The sequence below is a fragment of the Hyalella azteca genome, unplaced genomic scaffold (assembly GCF_000764305.2).
Source record: "Hyalella azteca isolate HAZT.00-mixed unplaced genomic scaffold, Hazt_2.0.2 contig11620, whole genome shotgun sequence".
Lineage (NCBI taxonomy): Eukaryota > Metazoa > Arthropoda > Malacostraca > Amphipoda > Hyalellidae > Hyalella > Hyalella azteca.
This window is the reverse complement of record NW_025941611.1, coordinates 1-13,542: the sequence shown is the minus strand read 5'-3', so window position 1 is coordinate 13,542 and position 13,542 is coordinate 1. Positions and strand designations below refer to the sequence as shown.

Genomic DNA, 13,542 nt, shown 5'->3' with positions numbered 1-13,542 from the left:
GCACTGACCAGCGAGGTCGTCTCAGGCGATGTCTCCTTAAAAGGACGTGCCCGCGGAGAATTTTTTTTTTTTTGTAGGCCGTCCCAGGTAAGGAGAATTAATCCAAGGAAAAGGTATATTTGAAAACATTATATTCTTTATTGTTTGTTGCAATTATATAATTCAATACGGAAGAAAATATGTGGATAATAAGATTGTGAATAGTATGTAATTATATTGAATACACGTTATACACCGAATGGGTGGGTGATTGTGTGTCCCGCATATTTTCCAGCAAAGTTTTTGAACGTTAAGGCATAAGTTTAGATAATTTTTAATGGTTTATGTTATATCTCCAAATTACGACAAAACCATGGATCTTTTACACTGGATGTTTCTCTAAATTTTCGCGTAACATTATATTATTTTGGAATAATATTCATCGTCAAAGCAAGTGAGGGCCTGTTTCCATGTGATATTTAATACTGAGACTTTATACGACATTACAGAAAATAAAAAACTTTTGATTTGGTATACCTTGACACTGACATGTAGTATTAATGCAATATGCAAGCATGTACGAAAATAAGCAAAATGAAGATGACCTGTTTCCGTGGCTTGCTCATGTTGAGCGAAGAGGAAAAAGTGCCATAATGACGCTGATAAAAAAAAAGGAAAAAGTGTCAATGTAATCAAACACAGGAAAAGAAAAGTGTTAAAATGTTCCAAACAGAAGTGAAAAAATATAACGTGTTCAATTTGGCTAATTATCGTCAAGCCAGATAACTGCACAGTACATAAGATAATTTTTTTTCTAACCAACGTTTCTGACGAATAGTTTTATTAAATTTGGAAGTATTAGTCTGTTTTTGAACGATAGAATTTCTGGTATATTTCTGGTATTTTGAGCTAGGCAATCTGGTATTCTCGCCAAGAAAAAACCTGGCAACACTGATGTTGCCAATCCGGGCAGTTGCGTTCCTGCAGTTGCCCGTGGTGGTGTGTGATGCCTCTGTGCTCGACTTTGGAATGTTCAAAAATGGGTATCTTGCTTGTGTACTATTTCTAAGATACCAAAGTGAGTATATAATAGTAAAAACTATCTATTGCGTTAATGATGAACTTGAAGAAAGTTATTCAATCAAAATCGTCACAAATTTTGTCGGAAATAATCGAATTCCTACCTATTTGGAGAGTTCAATGCGAAGTTCGCGCTCGAAGCAGTCTTTTCGTCGCCAGGTGTCTGTCTAGAAGTCTGCTAGAATCCTTACCTCGTTATTGATCATCTTTCATGAAACTTTTATTCTTCAAATTAGATCAATGACCAATTTTCTCTATATATCAGGAAGAATTTAGTAACAGATGCTCCGTTTGACGCAAATTGAAGCCAGAAGGAGGCGCTTCTGCACCCAGGTGTAGGTACTTGTGGCCGGAGAGAAGGCCAAATTTGAACGCTAGTGTCGGCGAGCGTATTTTGACCCATCAAGTTAACGTGCAACCTCGGTACTATTGCCATGTTGTGCTTATACCTGTTGCAAATAATCATTTGCTATATAAAAATTTGTTGGGATTGTTTTATATCGTCGAAGGGACATTCATTTCAGCCTTTCACGCTATTTTTTTCATTGTTCTTATGCCTATTGCATCGTTAATACTTAATACATTATCGCTAATAACATGTGCTATCATTTCAATTCCATGCAAGATCAATGTGATGTTCGTGCTTTCAAGCACGAAATTTCGTTCTGAAATCGTCGTTTTATCTTGCAAGTTTAGTTGAGGTCGATTTTTGCAAATTCGATCTGTCGACTGTCGTAGTGTCGTTTCTCGATTGCACAATAGTTACTACCTAACCTATGTGAGTTGACTAAGTTATGAGACTGTTGGGTCGGATGGAACGTAGTATTTAGCTAATGTTACAGTAATTTGAACGAGGATCAGTTGATAACAGTTTAATTTATTAAAGTTTCTCCGTATCTGTAGCCTTTTCAGTGCACTAAATTATCTAGATTTTACTTATCACCTCATGGGCAAGTTTGAATGATACCTTTAATGGCATTTGAGTCGTCTCGCTCATACAGATACTTAAACTTGCCGCTCTCTAACAAAACCGTATAATACTGATCATAACCCATGCATGCTCTGGAAGATTAATGTTTTTGGGAACTTTTCTGCATTAATTAGTTTTCTGTAGCAATTGGGGGCACTTAGTGCAGAACTCTTAGTCGAATAAATTGGTGCGCAGAGCAAGCCACGTAGAGAAATGAATGAGACTGCCCATAGAACGATGCCGATTTAGCCTTTGTGTAGGTCATCTTGACCCAGTTGAGCTCGGCAAAAGTGCGGAAAGTGTCACTATGAGGACAATATTGCCCATTCATATCTCTGAGTGAATGGCTCTGCCTTTAGTTACAGCAGTTAGCATTGGACATATTGTACTGCCACTAATACACGTGATGCATAGACGTGCGGTGCAAGTATGTTAGTTTGCTATCGTGCAGCCATGCATCCAAGTTGAAAGTATTTTCGGTGACGGAGCTTGGAACATTAATTTCTCAACGTATTTTTTTGAACACATAGCATGAATTTAGAAAGTGCCGATATAAATTTCCACTCGTTAATAACTATGATTCCACGCTAATAACTCTGATTTGTATGGTTCGATTATCTTCAAATAGCTGTGAGATTGTTTCGATCTAGCTACAGAAGTTTTGGTTGAAATTTTTTGGTAGAAATGATGGTTTCTTTTGAAGGCTGGCGACATGAGTGCTTTGGCGACATTGACGTTCTAGTCGTATGTTGGGACAATAAAGAGGCTTCCGCTTATTAAAGGCCTAGCCTTGGTTGGGCCTAACATTGCTATCGGCACACAAACATCGCTATCAGCTGTTGTCTGGCCCCCGTTTTCGCTTTCGTTGCGAACCCTCCGAGCTCTCTCGTGCGCCTGCGAGCGAAGCTCACGTGCGTCTTATTCGGTGTCAGTCTGTTTTTTCTTTCCAGGAAATAACTTTATTTCTTCTATTCAGTTCCATGTATTTTGAAAAGAATAAGTGTCTGTTGATTTTTTAATATACATTATATTTTTATTTATTCTGGTGAATAATTTTTCTCCCGGTCATAAGACGTCAACAGTTCAGTAGCGAATTCATTGATAGTAAACATGATATTAACAAAAGTTCAGAGAAAATAATGAATGAGACATTGTCCGAATAGCGATGTACTCTTTGCCGTTGTTCGGGTCACTCTGACCCAGTTTCTTCAAAAGTGCTGATAAAAAGTGTGTTACTATTTGGGTACCTAATTTGAGTGTGCGTTTAAATTACGTATTGCATTCCTGAATAATCAATTATTCCCTGTGGAATAATTGATGTGCCAGCGCGCATTTTCCGACTCGGGTGAAGGAAATGAAACTTTATTAAAATGTGTTATTTTGTTAAAATAACGGCGGATATACCGTAATGTTGATTTGTTGAAATACCAGCAGACGATTTGCAGGGGAATTGTAATGAATTAGTTTCATCTTAGCTTCGTATTAAGCCAATTCTTTTCTCATTATTTTGTGCGTTTAAACTATTGCATTTCTGATTAGGCAGGCACCTAACAAATTCTTAGCCAATCAAAAACAAATTGAAAATAAAACATTCATTGCATCGATATTATTAAATTCGGATTTATTTTCATTTTATTTCAAGGGAAGTATTCGGTATGCCACCGTGCTTGCGTTTGGATGCAAGATATGCATGAGATGAAGGAACAACGGTCGAGAGTGGCTTAACCATAGAATAAGGGGTTTTCGGGGTTTTAAAGCCAAACACATGGTTTGAAAACCATAGAATAAGTGTTCCATGGTTTGATTAACTTGATATTCATTGTCAAGTAGCGGTCAGGATCCTGCATTTAATGATTAGTGTAGCGGCAAAGCGACCTCCGAAGCTGAAAATTCGACCCTTTATTGAATAAGTAGAAGACTTTTCAGTGTTAACTAACTTTTTCAGTGTTATTCGTACTTGAAGGTTTTTAATCCGTCAATAGAAAACGAGTTAAAAATTTCTGAATTTTCCGTCCGTGTTTTATGAGCTACATTAGATGCTTGTTATTTCTGTTGATTAGGATTTAACTAGTATATATGAAAACTTCCTTATGTTACGTAAGATATAATTTTACTCTACATAACATTTTATTGAATTAGCATTATGCGTTGCTTGCACCAGAACGCTGACAAATATACTCGAGTGCGGAGGTTATTAGCCTCCACTACACGAGAGGTGCTCGGCACGGGTATCAGCCGTACCAGAGCGCTACCATGTCTGGAACTCGACAAGAACTCCGCCTATATAGGTGCTTATACAAGGGGCTATTAGTTGCCTATATTAGTTGCGTCTACTAGGCGAGGCTACTAAAATTTGTGATGCTTGATGTGTTCAGAGGCAACTAGCTGGTTAATTGCAGGCAGAGCACCTCGAGTTGTTTTGGAGCAGTCTATACTATAGCGCTCAGTAGCCGCCCGGCCGTCATACCGAGCACAGCTGCGTCGCTCTCTCTCTCTCGCCCACTGAAGCACGCACTGTTGGCGTGCTCTCGCATGCCTCCACCGTGCACACCCTTACTCGACAACTCCCAATGTCGCACTGACGCGAGCACAGTCAGCAGTGTACCGAAAACACTATACTCGTGTATGGGCTCGCAACCTGTAAACCGTAGTAGACGCAACTATAATAGCCCCGTGTATAAGCACCTTATATATACGCCGTAATCAGTCCGCTAGTGGATCTCTTTACGATATATGTCCAGAACTATGGTGGAGTTTTCTCTTGGAAGCCCAGATCTGGCTCCCCTGAATTCGATTTGCAATGTCCGGACCCCCACCCCCGGACCCCCACCCAGTCATACAAGGTTCATCCGCGAGGGGTAACTCAACTAAGATGAGCTTAACCCAACACCCCGTTTACAATGTACAAGAAATGGGCTAATAAATCATCTATATGCAAAAATAAAAAATATAGTATATTACAATAAAATAGAATCATAATATAAACCTTTGATCGGTCACATAAAGATAAATGAAAATTGATATAAGATAGAATAATTCTCGAAGATAACTAACTCGCGAGCGCGCGAGTCGAGCACCTCTAGACCAGTGGTTCCCAAACTTTTTCAGGCTGGCGCCCCCTTTGGCTCCCTGGTGAATTTCTAGCGCCCCCCACAGACATACGACTTTCTTGAAATTTAGTACGCTGCAATTTTAAAAGATAAAGGTTAAACACATATGTGTATTTCACAAATAGAACTCATTTAGTAAACCAATATGTTTTTCAGCTGTTTTAACTGTTTCAGCACTAGAAGCCAAGGACGTCGCGGGCGAATTTACGACCGGACTCGTGACCGGTCGCACGACCAATCTACAAACTCAATTATCAAGAAACAATCTCCCAAACAAATGAACGCAGCTCTATGAAAATTGGAACACGTATTCATCAGAACCTAACGGTGAAGTTTCATTTTATCGCCCCACCTTCATTCGTGAGTTGCGCGTATATCACGAAACAGGCCGAAATTCGCATTGATCAAAGAATTTCTTCCAAACTATTGAACAGATTTGAACGAAATTTTGAATGTATAGTCCTAACTACCAAGCGGTGATTTTTTTGCTTACATTTTTTTCGATTTTACCTTCCTTTGCGAGTTTTTTTTCATTTCACCGTCATTCTTGATTTCACACTTCCTTATATTCGGCCCGTATCACCGGGTAATTTGTCGCTTAAATTCGAAGCAATCAAGAAATTTCTTCTAAACTACAGAACAGATTTCAACGAAACTTAGTATATAATACGTACATAACCTCTCAACGGTGATGTTTAGCTCGTGACAATTTTTCCATTTTGCTTTCGTTTGCGAGTTTTTCGTTCGAATCTGTTCAGTAGTTTGGAAAAAAATTATTTGATCACTGTGAATTTCGGCCCATATTGCCATATAATTATGGCAAAAACAAAAAATGGCAAAATTCGAACAATTTTCACGAGCAAAACATTACCGTTAGGTCCTAATGAATACGTGTACCAAGTTTCATCGAGTTAAGTTCATTAGTTTGATTGATATTCCTTGATCATTGAATTTGAAAATTGGCCGTGAGACCGGCCTCGGGTCCGGCCGTTAATTTTTCCGAGACGTAAACCCAGGAGAGCTAGGTTAAAAAAAAGCAGAAAAAAGCATCGCTTGGAGTCATGTGCTGCACGTGTTGTGTACAAATCGTCTAACAAATGTACGAACTTCTGACATTGACTTCGGACTACCGCCCCCCTATCGCCCCCTATAGCCCCCCTACCGCCCTCTTCTTCCTTATCGCCCCCCAAAATCTTGCCACCGCCCCTATGGGGGCGATATCGCCCACTTTGGGAACCACTGCTCTAGACAGCTGAATATTGACTAAAAGCGTTATCAAATGCAATGAGAAGGACTATCGCATAATAAAATCGCAGTAATAAAGTTTAACCTTTTAACAACATGACTACAAGTTACAATCGACTTCTTATAGAACATCTACCTCCAAGATGTCTAGCCTGCTTACGCAAGATGGCGACGTAACCGTCTTCACCTTAAGATGGTATCGTAGATTGGCAGCACTTATTCTCGTACAACTTTAAATCATTACGATTATATCAAAAACATCGTTTGGGAAAATAATTGCACATTAAAGCGAATAAATCATAGGTCAAGTAATAATTAACAATTAACATATCATAGAAATAAGTCTAAACGTGGTCGGGGCTAGCAGACGACGAGTAGCGCTTAGCAGACGATTGCAACGCAACACTCCCGACAGATAATATCACAGCAAAGGAGATTCCTTGTTACAGTCACGAAATAAAAATATGCCTACGCATTACTTAGTCAAACATGAATTAAATCCTTGAGTAAAATCAGAAGCGAAACCATCTTCTAAAAAAATAATAATCCACAAAAATTGTGCTCCGTCATACGTATATATACATGAATACTTTATATTTACGTCTGCAGATGCTGAGAGATGCAGGGGCTGCTGCTGGAGGGTCCTCTCCTGGAGACCGCCCTTCTCGCCAACATTCCATTGATACTAAAACTTCAAATTCAAGATCCATGCGATCTAACGCCACTCGAAAGCTAAACCATCTTTTGATGCTATCTTTTCAACCAAGAACTCACCCTGATGCGAGTCACTCTTTCATATCGCGTGACTGTCCAAAAAAATGTTATGTTTCAACGGTGATTTCGGGCATGGAAAACCTCTCGGCGTCTTGTGGAAATGAAAATTCTATCCGCTACAGAAGCTCGCCTCGCTTCAGTTGGTCTAAACCGAGGTTTTCAGCGTTCGTCCTTGTCCTGATGGTAATTTGCAGTGGTTACTCGTCCAGTGTAGCCGCACATTGTAGGCGAGGAGTAGAATATTTTAATGTTAAAACCGGCACCTGCATCTCGTGTTCCGAGTGTGTCAGACCTCTGTACGTCATCATACCGTGTTACGAGTTTATGGACACGACGTGTGATAATCCTGCAGAGTATCTCGCTAAGGGAAAGGAACATGGCGGTCCATTTGCTCATGTAGCTGTCGGGCCACCCGATCATTTGGCTGTTGGTCCACCTGACCTTATGGCTGTCGGTCCACCAGAACATGTGGCTGTCGGTCCACCTGACCATGTGGCTGTCGGTCCACCTGACCGTATGGCTGTCGGTCCACCAGAACAAATGGCTGTCGGTCCACCAGAACATATGGCTGTCGGTCCACCAGACCGTATGGCTGTCAGTCCACCTGACCACATGGCTGTCGGTCCACCAGACCGTATGGCTGTCGGTCCACTAGCCAACCAAAATTCGCGAGGAACTCACTCGTCAACCACTGAGAATGACAGACGTAAAAAACGAAAAAAGAATCGCAAGAACAAGAAAAAACGCAAAAAGAACGGGCGGAAATTGGAAAATGAAAATACTACCGAAAGATTCAACAGACCATCTAATTTCGCCATGAACTCCAATGACAATTTCTTCTATGACGACTTAGGACCTGGTGGTCGGGACTCCATCCCGAGAAATTATCCCGATTACGTGAATTTCTACGATTTTTCGGAATATGACTACGAACATTATTTGCCTTGGGAGAACGAACAGGCAAACGCATCACGAAACCAAATTTCAAACAACAATAACAGCAGTCAGTCTGCAAACAAGAGTCAGCTCATAAAGAACAGCAGTCAGCCCTTGAACAACATTAGTAAGATGCCAGATAGCCGTCAACTCTCAGACAACAGCAGTCAGCTACCAGACGTAAGTCAGCTCCCAAACAACAGCAGTCATACACCAAACAACAACAGTCATACACCAAACAACAACAGTCAAACACCAAACAACAGCAGTCAGGCATCACACAGCAGCAGTCAAAAACCAAACAACAGCAGTTTGCTCCCAAACGACATCGCCGAAGTGGAGGCAACCTCCATTAGCGGCGGTACGGTGGCCGGCTTGCCGCAGCTGGAGATCAGCAAGCTGCTACGTAGTGGATGGACGACCGCCATCGTCTTGGCGTTGGTCATCGTCGTGGTCTTGATGGCCATTGCGCTCGTCATCGTCTTGGGGATGCAGGCGTTCATCTACTCCAAGAACAGGATTTGTAAGTTTGGCGTAGACGTGGCTTTAATTTCGTGCGTCTCTATGTCTAAATTTCCTTTGTCTCTATGTTATGAAGTAAAGTAACTTCGGTCTGTTCGGTCAGAGGCTAACTGGGTTATGTTTGAAACAGTTATTTCAAGTTTACGTCTAGTCCTGAGATTTCTGTGATGTTCCAAGGATTCGATTGAACATTGTGATGAAGAGAGAGACTTGTATCTTTTCGCTCTAGTTTATTTCTAAAGGGTTTTGTTATCTTCTAATTTTATTCCAAAATAAAAAAAATGCTACTCGTGCTTCATGCCATTTTCGTAGAGTCAGATGAAGGTTTAATTTGTTTCGTGTTTGTGCAGTGCATCGCATGATGGACAAGGAAGAGTGCAAGGACCCTGGAGGATTCAGCTCTGCCATCCTCCTTCATCAGTCTCCTTCTGCGCCCGTCCTTTCCTCACCTGACAGTCGCCTCCACCATCACCTTCATCACGACCTCAAAGACCCGCAGCAGAAAAACGCTGATGACTCTTATGTTGGTGGGAGTTTGACGAGGCATAGTGCCAAGAAAGCATTCGGTTTTTCTCTCGGCCGTCGTAGCAAAGAGAAAGTTTTCCATGTGTCACGCACTTACAAACCCGCGCCCCGCCGCTCAAAGTTTGAATCGAGTCAGGATCTACCATCTCAACAAGAGCAGCTCGTTACTTTGTCCTCCAGCGCCATCTTGAGCTCGAGTAATAACTGCAAGAGTTGTTCTGGCTCCGCTTTATGTTCCAAAGAATGGCCAGACCCTACATCTCTCACGTTGGACGGTAACAGCAAAGAAACCACATTTACCACCTTGTCTTCCGCGAACAACTCTCCTCCATCATCCCCCCTTTCTATTGGTCCAGCACCCTCAACTTTTGCTCCTAAGCCACCAATTGTGCTGTCCAAGTCACAAGAGGAAAGAATATTCCAATCATGCCAAAACTCCCGTAGTCAGCCACCAAGTTTCGAAAGTTTTCGCACCAGCAACATTGTGACTTTTGAAGATGGTTCAACTCTCTCAACCACGACCAACTACACGACCAACCCACGCTGTGGTCAAGACCGAGCTGCTGCTGTGGTGCTCTCGCCCCCTTACACCCAAACTCTCCCCACCACATACATCAGGACCGACTCCAGACCGCCCCTTGTAGATCCCCCAGTCAATGGGAGTCCTCCCGCATCTGTGGCGTCAGCACCCACTACAATTGAGTCTAGTCCTAGTTTTCCTGTCATCAGTGAAATCAAAGGTTCCCCTATACCGTATACCATGGACAGGTTATTAGGTAAGTGTTAATTGTATGCCTTGTTTACTTTCTATAAATTACAATTCAATGGTGCCAGATATCAGAATTTACAAGATTCCTGAACAGTGTTTTTGAGGAAAAGATATCGGCAGGACATAAATTCCGGACTGGTTTTCAGTTGCTCGCCTCACACCACGTAACCTGTTAATTTTCAAGACTCTGCATGTAAATAACATTTAGGTTACTAACAGTTATTATTTTGATATACCAGGCAATAGTATATTCACGTGCTATTTAAGATACTTCATATCTTAAATACGAAGTATTCTTACGACATTTCCATTCTTAACTTTGTTTTCTGCGTTTTCAGAGCAGCGACGTCGTATGGGATGCGGATCGTCCGTCGACACGAACGTCTACGTTGAGATGTGGCGGGGATCGTCGGCCGCCCCGTCCAACAACCCGTCCGCAGCGCCGTCCCCCGCCCTCCAGCACCGCGTCACGGGCTCTAATGTCACGGGTCCCGCCCTCCAGCACCGCGTCACGGGCTCTAATGTCACGGGTCCCGTCTTCTCCGCCGTCCCTTCCTCCATGTCCTCCACACTCCCCGCTCCTGACGATGCCCCGGCAGACTCCTTCGCTGTCATCGAGCGCAACTTGGCGAGTCTCAGTCGAGGCATCGAGAGCCTCCAGTCGGCGCGAGGTCCTCCTCCTTCAGGTACGAATGTCTTCCTTGGTGTTGGTGCCCTCTCCTGCAGTTGACAGTAGTGCAAGTGGTGCGTGTGTCCTGCAGTTGACAGCAGTGCAAGTGGTGCGTGTGTCCTGCAGTTGACAGTAGTGCAAGTGGTGCGTGTGTCCTGCAGTTGACAGTAGTGCAAGTGGTGCGTGTGGCCTGCNTTCACTATTTTTTTTACTAATGAAAATTGAATTGTAATCACCGAGCAAGTTGCGTTGTTCAATCTACGTACTCTGTGAAGACAATTTTATTTTGCAACCTGGGATCAGCAGTATTTATTTTTCTTATCAGTAATTTTTTCTATCCAGAACTTAAATTTTTTCATAATTATCTTTATTTCTTGAAGTAAGCCCTCTTAACTCAAATTTATTCATAATTATCTTTATTTCTTGGAGTAAGCCCTCTTAACTTGAATTTATTCACAATTATCTTTATTGCTTGAAGTAAGCTCTCTTAACTTAAATTTATATATATCTTGATTGCTTGAAGTAAGCCCTTTTAAATTTATTTATAATTATCTTTATTTCTTGAAGTAAGCTCTCTTAACTTAATTTTATTTATAATTATCTTGATTTCTTGAAGTAAGCTCTCTTAACTTAAATTTATTCACAATTATCTTTATTTCTCGAAGTAAGCCCTCTTAACTTAAATTTATATTTATCTTTATTTCTCGAAGTAAGCCCTCTTTACTTGAATTTATTCATAATTATCTTTATTACTTGAAGTAAGCCCTCTTAACTTAAATTTATTCACAATTATCTTTATTTCTTGAAGTAAGCCCTCTTAACTTGAATTTATAATTATCTTGATTTCTTGAAGTAAGCCCTCTTAACTTAAATTTATTCATAATTATCTTTATTTCTTGAAGTAAGCCCTCTTAACTTAAATTTATAATTATCTTGCTTGCTTGAAGTAAGCTCTCTTAACTTAACTTCATAATTATCTTTATTTCTTGAAGTAAGCCCTCTTAACTTAAATTATAATTATCTTGATTGCTTGAAGTATGCCCTCTTAACTTAAATTTATTCACAATTATCTTGATTGCTTGAAGTAAGCTCTCTCAACTTAAATTTATAATTATCTTTATTTCTTGAAGTAAGCCTTCAATTTATATTTTATATACTGCTGCAGGTGGCAGTACTAACAACACCATCTGCGGCAGTCGCCTCGCCCACCGTCTCACTGCGCACCTGAACTCTGTTACTGCCGCCCAGGGCAGTCCTAAGTTGACAGTTCGACGCTTCAAACAATAGTAATTCTCCTAAGTTGACAGTTCGGCGCTTCAAACAATAGTAATTCTCCTAAGTTGACAGTTCGGCGCTTCAAACAATAGTAATTCTCCTCGGCCAAATGACGGTGAAAAACCGTGCATTACGAGTTGTCTTCGTTGAAACAACGTTTAATCAACGTTATTTCAACGTCAGATGGCTACTGAGAGATGTTCAACGGTTATTATTCTGTAGGAGTTTTATGATAATGATAGTTTTTATGATTTTGTACATTCGTTTCAAGTTTGACGCGAGGTTTCTTTAACTGATTGGAGTTTCTTTGCTTAGATTGCGAAGGCAAAATTTTGCTGGCATTGGTCTCAGTAATTGGTTGTTACTATTCTTTTCATTTTATTTATCATTCGAAAAAACTGCGATGGTTCTTGTGTGTTAGTATTAATTCTGATAATTTTCGTACATTGGAGTGCTTTCTGGTTTATAATTTTCTTAGAGTTTTGTCAGATAAGTTTCTCGAAATTTGCCATCTGTAAGTCAGTCATCCTGAGATGATGGTATGCGGATGGTTTTGGAAATACCATATATCGTAAGAACCATCCGCCAAATATGTATATATATTTGCAATACCATTGTCAGTAAAGGTTCGATTCAAATCTCAAAGTGACGAACATAAGTAAGATCGATGGAAGCACAATTTAATATAGTGAATATTGAGGCTGTTTATTCTATTGCCCTCGTAAAGGTTTACTTACACTGACGCATTTCGCTCATTCCGAATCTAGTTTGGATTGCTATATTNTGTATTACCGTCATTAAATCTCTTGTATTACCGTCATTAAATCTCTTGTATTACCGTCATTAAATCTCTTGTATTACCGTCATTAAATCTCGTGTATTACCGTGCTTTAAATCTCGTGTATTACCGTCATTAAATCTCGTGTATTACCGTCATTAAATCTCGTGTATTACCGTGCTTTATATCTCGTGAATTACCGTGCTTTATATCTCTTGTATTACCGTGCATATAATCACATGCATTTTTTACTTCGAGAATCCCATAACCTCGTAAGAAGTATGAAGTTTATGGAGCCGTTACCAGTTTAAGAAACCGTTATACGTATATTACACTGTTAGAAAAAACGGTCCCACTGGCATTCTAGTGGCCGGTGGCCCCGTGAAAATAAACTGTTTCGCCGTTTTTATCAGATGTTTTACGGATTTCTACTGTTAAATTAGAATAAAAACGGCGACACGGTGTTTCCTTTCACGTGCCGACCGGCCACTGAAACGCCGGTAATACCGTTAACGGTAATTTTTCTAACAGTGTACTCGTGTAATTATACGTAGCAAGTATGAATGGTTTTGTAATTTTGCTAGTGCTTACCATATGTTTATTTAACATACATCTTCAGTTATTTGTTCGTGTTCGATGTAGAACTCACGCCACTCAAATTCATATTACCAGCAACACAATCAACAATTAATGATGAACTATATAATATTTATCGGCAATGATTGTCATTAATTATTGTATATCTCTTTGTGTGCCTCTTCATATAGTGTTTATCGAGTGTTAACGTCCGGAATTGTATTCTATAAGTAGAACTTTGTGCCAGAATTGTTGTGCCATCTCTTAAAGAGTTTTGTGTTTAAGACGTCGCGTATTTGGAGGCGATTGAGAATCTCGTGGTGTTCAGTCTTC

The 13,542-nt window shown here is 40.5% G+C and overlaps 1 protein-coding gene across 1 annotated transcript; it reads left to right on the top strand.

The window, feature by feature from the left end:
• Window positions 1-951: 951 nt before the first annotated feature.
• LOC108676190 lies at window positions 952-11,934 on the top strand. The gene is made up of 5 exons (XM_018164241.2): window positions 952-1,057; window positions 6,994-8,617; window positions 8,967-9,917; window positions 10,249-10,596; window positions 11,746-11,934. Exons 2-5 carry the CDS (start codon window positions 6,994-6,996, stop codon window positions 11,865-11,867), a joined length of 3,045 nt encoding a protein of 1,014 aa, XP_018019730.1. The 5' UTR covers window positions 952-1,057; the 3' UTR covers window positions 11,868-11,934.
• The last annotated feature ends 1,608 nt before the right edge of the window (window positions 11,935-13,542 follow it).